At 46.2% G+C, this 6,000-nt stretch overlaps 1 protein-coding gene across 2 annotated transcripts in view; it reads right to left on the bottom strand.

Annotated features, from left to right (window-relative positions):
* Nucleotides 1-380: 380 nt before the first annotated feature.
* Nucleotides 381-6,000, bottom strand: part of LOC128971655 (tetraspanin-36-like) — a 29,788-nt gene continuing 24,168 nt past the window's right edge. The window contains exons 6-8 of one of the 2 annotated variants that reach the window (XR_008489244.1): nt 4,866-4,949; nt 1,729-1,892; nt 381-1,012 (exon numbers count right to left, since the gene is read on the bottom strand). Coding sequence is in view for 1 of the 2 variants with exons in the window: in XM_054387268.1 (XP_054243243.1) it covers nt 1,806-1,892; nt 4,866-4,949 (171 nt within the window). In the remaining variant the exon portion in view is untranslated. Of the gene's footprint in view, nt 1,013-1,376; nt 1,893-4,865; nt 4,950-6,000 lie in introns of those variants that run through there. The other variant, XM_054387268.1, reaches the window with a different exon arrangement.

The following is a 6,000-nucleotide window of genomic DNA, read 5'->3' as shown; positions in this document are numbered from 1 at the left end:
GATTGGGCCAGGGGAGGGGTAGGTTGGAGATGATGAAAAATTTCTTTGCTGCAGGAGTGGTCAGGGATTGGAACAGGCTGCCCAAGGAGGTGGTGGAGTCCCCATCCCTGGACGTGTTGTGAAGAGATGTGTGGACAGGGATGGCACAATGAGACATGGTTTAATGGCCAGGGTGGTCGTAAGTCAATGGTTGAACTCGATCTTAAAGACCTTTTCCAGCCAAACCAATTTTATGGTTCTGTGATTTTTTCCCTTTCCCTCCCAGAGTGCTTTTCAGCCCTCTTCATCCTTTTCCATCCTAGAGCACTTCTCCCCACCAGCAGAAGAGCCCACCACAGTATTTGTTAACTGGTTATATAAATTCAGTTTATTTAGGTGTTTAACAGAAGACAAAAGCTCTCAATAAAACTTAAGTCACTTTTTAAGACATACAGGTACTTGGTATGTCCAATACAGAACATCAACATCATACATTGCCTTTTTGTTTTTGTCTGTAGGGGGAAAAAATAAATTGCTTTTCTGATTTCCTGAAAAAAAAAAGTTGGGTTTTTTTTTTTTGACTTTGAGCAAAGAGCTGTTGCTGTTCCGCAATTTCCTAGTGAAGAAAAGTTGCAGTTTCCTCCCTTCCTCAACTCTAAAACAAATCCCCAAGCCCCTAAATAACTGAGAACTAAACCAATACACATGGGCTAAAAGAGCATTTTTAAAGCAGTAATGCAACCCAAGGCCTGACTCTGGCCAGCAGAACTTTAAGAGAGAAAAAAAAATTTAAATCAAACCAGGAGTCACATGATGCTGCTGGACAATATAGGTCATTGAAACTCCTCATTACTGGAGCAATTGCCATATTTTTCGTGGTGAAAAGCAGTCAGGGCATGAATGATACAGAAGTGGCTGCACCAATCCTTCCAGCAGTCCTGTCTACACAACCATCTTCAGCCAATGCGTCTCATGACTCCCACCTTTTAGCTGGCATTTGCCTCAGTAGCTTCTCAACTTCCACATTAAACATCTTTCAGACAAACCATAAACACATCAGTAAAAGAATAACAGCATTTCAAACCCCTGCTTCATAAGCAATGTTTGATAGAAGGTAATAATCAAGAGAAAGAAAACCACAACCCAACAAGCCAGAGTTGTTCCAAGCACTAAAGCTTGAAACACATATCCCCCTCCTCACCTGAGATTGTTCACATTTGCTAACTGCCTAAATATAACAACTCAGATGTCTGTTCTAGACTTTTAACTCAGGGTTGTCTTGCACTAAGAACCTCTGCAGTAAACTAAATTGCAACATAGGACCATAAAGGGAAAAAGCCACACCACTAGATACATAAAGATAAAAAAAAAAAAAAAAAAAAGTATTTTAACTCCTCACACTTGTGGCATTCAGAAGTTTGGTTTTTCCTGCTTAACCACATTATGGGAACGGTGTGATCTTTGTTCAGACAACCGGAACCCCTCCTGAGGCCTCAAAGTCTGTTTAGTGATTAAAAATAACATTTCTCATGGTGCTATCTGAAGTCACACATTCAAGTCAACAACCTCACCGAAAACAAACAACAAAAAAATCCCCAGACTTGCTGTATGCAAAAATCAGAGCATGTTGCTGCAGGGCACTGAACTGCTATTTCATGTCAACTGCAAGGAACTTCCCCCCAACCCCATAGATCAATACACAATGTTCTCTGTTCCAGGTACATAAAATATTTGGCCAGAAGGTCATACATTGTCCATTTAGCGTTCATCTTTGCAAGTCAATCTCGTCATCAGGGAAGCAAAAATGCAAAGGTAACTTTTCTTGATTAAGTAAACATCCCTGAGTAAAGAGGCTGATATCCAGTGTCTTCTCTCTTGCAAGTAAGCACACAGACACTCAGCATGCCAAAGAACTGGAAAAGAGAAAGAGACAGACAGGCATTTATTTAGTTCTGCTGCATTTACCTGGACCTGAGCAAAGCCTTCCACACTGTCCCACACCACATCCTGGTCTCCAAACTGGTGACACATGGGTTTGATGGGTGGACCACAAGGTGGATAAAGAACTGGCTTGATGGTGCACCCAAAGAGTGGCTGTCAATGGCTCCATGTCCCAGTGCAGGCTAGGGACAAACAGAGTCCCTCAGGGATCAGTCCTGGGACCAGTCTTGTTCAACATCTTTGTCAGTGCCATGGACGGAGGCATTGAGTGTGCCCTCAGCAAGTTCCTGATGACACCAAGCTGTGTGGTGCAGCAGACAGGCTGGAAGGAAGGGATCCATCCAGAGGGACCTGGACAGGCTGGAGAGGTGGGCACAAGCCAACCTCATGAGATTCAACAAGACCAAGTGCAGGGTCCTGCAGCTGGGTCGAGGCAATCCCAAGCACAAATCCAGGCTGGGCAGGGACTGGCTGGAAAGCAGCCCTGAGGAGAGGGACTTGGGGGTGGGTGGATGAGAAGCTCAACAGGAGCTGTCAATGTGCACTTGCAGCCCAGAAAGCCAACCAGAGCCTGGGCTGCATCAGGAGAAGTGTGGCCAGCAGGGCCAGGGAGGGGATTCTCCCCCTCTGCTCAGCTCTGGTGAGACCCCACCTGGAGTACTGCATCCAGTTCTGGAGCCTCTATTACAAGAGGGATCTGGACATGCTGGAAGGTGTCCAGAGAAGGGCCATGAGGATGAGCAGAGGGCTGGAGCTGCTCTGCTGTGAGGAGAGACTGAGAGAGTTGGGGCTGTTCAGTCTGGAGAAGAGAAGGCTCCGAGGTGACCTTCTTGTGGCCTTCCAGTATCTGAAGGGGGCTACAGGAAAGCTGGGGAGGGACTTTTTAGGATCTCAGGTAGTGATAGGACCAGGGGGAATGGAATAAAGCTGGAAATGGGGAGATTCAGACTGGATGTGAGGAAGAAGTTCTTCCCCATGAGTGGTGAGAGCCTGGAATGGGTTGTCCAGGGAGGTGGTTGGAGCCCCATCCCTGGAGGTGTTTAAGGCCAGGCTGGATGAGGCTCTGGCCAGCCTGATCCAGTGTGAGGTGTCCCTGGCCATGGCAGGGGGGTTGGAATTAGATGATCCTTGTGTTCCCTTCCAACCCTGACTGATTCTATGATTTTCTTTCAGTCATCAGACCCAACACCTCTATGTTCATTAGACCTTTTCATCATAGGAGGGGCATTCTTTGCATACTAAAACACACTTAGGAAATACATCTAAAGAAAGTGACTTTTTGCATTACAATAATAGCTGCAGCTGGATTTTTTCCCTCCTATTAATTTAGACATTCACATTAATTCCAGAGGTATCTTACTGTGGGGAAATGTAGCAATGATCACAGGGAAGGCCCTGATGTAAGGGTTCATCATGAATAGTAATGGGACATGTAAGGGGAGTGCAGAACTCACCACTTCCAGAGAGGGAAGAGAAATGAGCAATTTAAAGGCCATGAGATCAATCACCTCCCCACTAGGGCCAAAACAAAGAAAAGGGAAGTTTAATTAAGCCATGGGGATGACATATCTGGACAGACTGGCTTCTGCATTGAGTTCAGGAGCAGGATGTTAAGCTGTACAGTGTTCTGCCCAGGTTCAGCTTACAGCTGCTCTTACATAGAGAGCAGACAAAGACAAACTGCTTTGCTGTTATTAAATGGTTCAAATCTGTGTCAGCAAGGAACAGGTTGTTAATCTGGGAGAACAAGGAACAAGGACAAACCATCAGGCTGAAATTGATGGGTCAAATCTTCACCAAGCTGTGCTGGTATTTCTTGGAGATGTCACCTGTGATGAGTTTGGTGAGGGAGGTGATTCTCCCTCTCTGCTCTGGTGAGACCCCACCAGGAGTACTGCACCCAGTCCTGGATCCCTACTACAGGAAGGATCTGGACATGCTCAAGCATGTCATAGCAGGGGCATTCTTTGCCCTTGGACATGCTGGAGCATGTCCAGAGAAGGGCTACAAGGATGCGCAGAAGGCTGAAGCTTCTCTGCTATGAGTACAGATGGAGAGAGTTGGGGTTGTTAGTCTGGAGAAGAGAAGGCTCCACAGAGACCTTCTTGTGGCCTTCCAGGATCTGAAGGGGGCTACAGGAAAGCTGGGGAGGGACTTTGTAGGGTGTCAGGGAGTGATAGGACTGAGGGGAATGGAGCAAACTAGAAATGGGGAGATTTAGATTGGATGTGAGGAAGAAATTCTTCCCCCTGAGGGTGGTGAGAGACTGGCAGAGGTTGCCCAGGGAGGTGGTGGAAGCCTCATCCCTGGAGGTTTTTGCAGCCAGGCTGGAGGTGGCTGTGAGCAACCTGCTGTAGTGTGAGGTGTCCCTGGCCATGGCAGGGGGTTGGGACTGGATGATCTTTAGGGTCCCTTCCACCCATGACAATTCTATGATTCTAAGATGATCTGCTGCCACACTCTATATAATTCCATCTCATTAGTCTCTGAAGAGCCCTGCTTGTTTCACGCCTACTCATGTTCCTAGTCCATTTTGATTCCAGGTCTCCAAGCCCCGGACTGTTCACTGGGTTCTGTGTAAAACTTCAATGAGGCTTTTTTATAAAATCCCATTTAAATACAGCAGAAGCTGGTTCTTAAAAAAAAAAAAAAAAATCTGGATCTAGGCCTTTTAACACACCCAGCTTATTGTAATTCTTACCAATTGACCAAAATGGATTCTCTGTTGACTTTCCACCCCAAAAACCCCAACTAGCATTTTGGATCCCTCCCCTTATTATCAGACAGAAATGGAGAAAGCTGGAAGAAAGTAAGTGGGGAACAGAGGACTGAGTCTACTTCAGAGACAGAAAAAGGTTGTAGGCTAACAGGACATGAGAGAAGAGCCCCCAGATCAAAGGGCAAACAATGTTCTTTTCCATCAGGGAAGAGACATACACATTTACCTTCACAATGGCAAACCCCAGGATTACAAGCATAGCATAGCTGAAAACATTCTGCAGGCCATTCTCCAGCTCCTCTGCACAGCCCTGCCAGGAAAAAGAGGTGAAAACAAGTTAAAAAACATTGATCTGCCTGGGTTCTTTTTTCTTTCTTCCTCCCTGACACTTTAAAGAAAGAAGTACCTTCTAAAACTTGCAGACGTAAGGGCTTCCAATGCTTGTCTTCCAGACCTGATGTCTTCTTGTTCTCTTGCTTAAGGAAAGGCTCTCACAAACTAATTCACTGACATTTGCTGCCTCTCAATCTTATCTAGCTCAGCTCACTTACAGAAGTGCCCAAAACTCAGAGCCAAGAAGACCAGAAATGGTATCTCTAGAAGCCAACTTAAGGGCAAGTATCTCAGAGTGAAGAACCTGGCACACAGTTCTACAATCACATTCTATCCTAGAAGAGTCTCTTCCCCTCCCCCGTATCTATTTGAAGTAGATGCCCACAGCTAGTGCTCTGGCCTTATCATGGTGCTTCTGTGGCAACATGAAATGGAGGAGTTACCATCAGACAGACAAAACCAAACATCAGGCTGGGCCCCTAACATTGTGTAGGAGCTCTTACAGAATTCTGAGAAGGACATTAGCTAGAGGAAAAGTATGGAGAGAAAAGGGTTTGGGAGACCTAGGGTTAGATAAGTTCCAGCAGGACTAGGGAAGCAATTCTCTCTCTGTACTCAGCATTGATCAATGCTCACACACAGGGTTCAGGTTTGATCCCCTCACTCCATGAAGGACATTGAGGTGCTGGACGAAGCATGTGCAGAGAAGGGAAACAAAGCTGGTGAAGGGCCTAGAGCACAAATCTTGAGTAGCACCACAGGGAACTGGGGTTGTTTAATCTGGAGAAAAGGAGATTGAGGGGATACAGAGTTGTAGAGAGTGAGGAGGCATCAGCAATAATGTGGTCAGTCAGATCATCCCCTTGCACTGGGCACTGGTGAGGCTATGTCTTCAAACCTGGGCTCCTCACTGAAAGAAGGACATTGAGGGGCTGGAGAAGGTCCAGAGAAGGACAACAAAGTTGGAAAAGGGTTGGGAGAACAGGTCTGGTGAAGAGCAGCTGAAGGACCTGAGGTTATTTAGTCTG

Source organism: Indicator indicator, chromosome 15 (assembly GCF_027791375.1).
Source record: "Indicator indicator isolate 239-I01 chromosome 15, UM_Iind_1.1, whole genome shotgun sequence".
Lineage (NCBI taxonomy): Eukaryota > Metazoa > Chordata > Aves > Piciformes > Indicatoridae > Indicator > Indicator indicator.
This window is presented reverse-complemented; position numbering and strand designations above follow the sequence as displayed.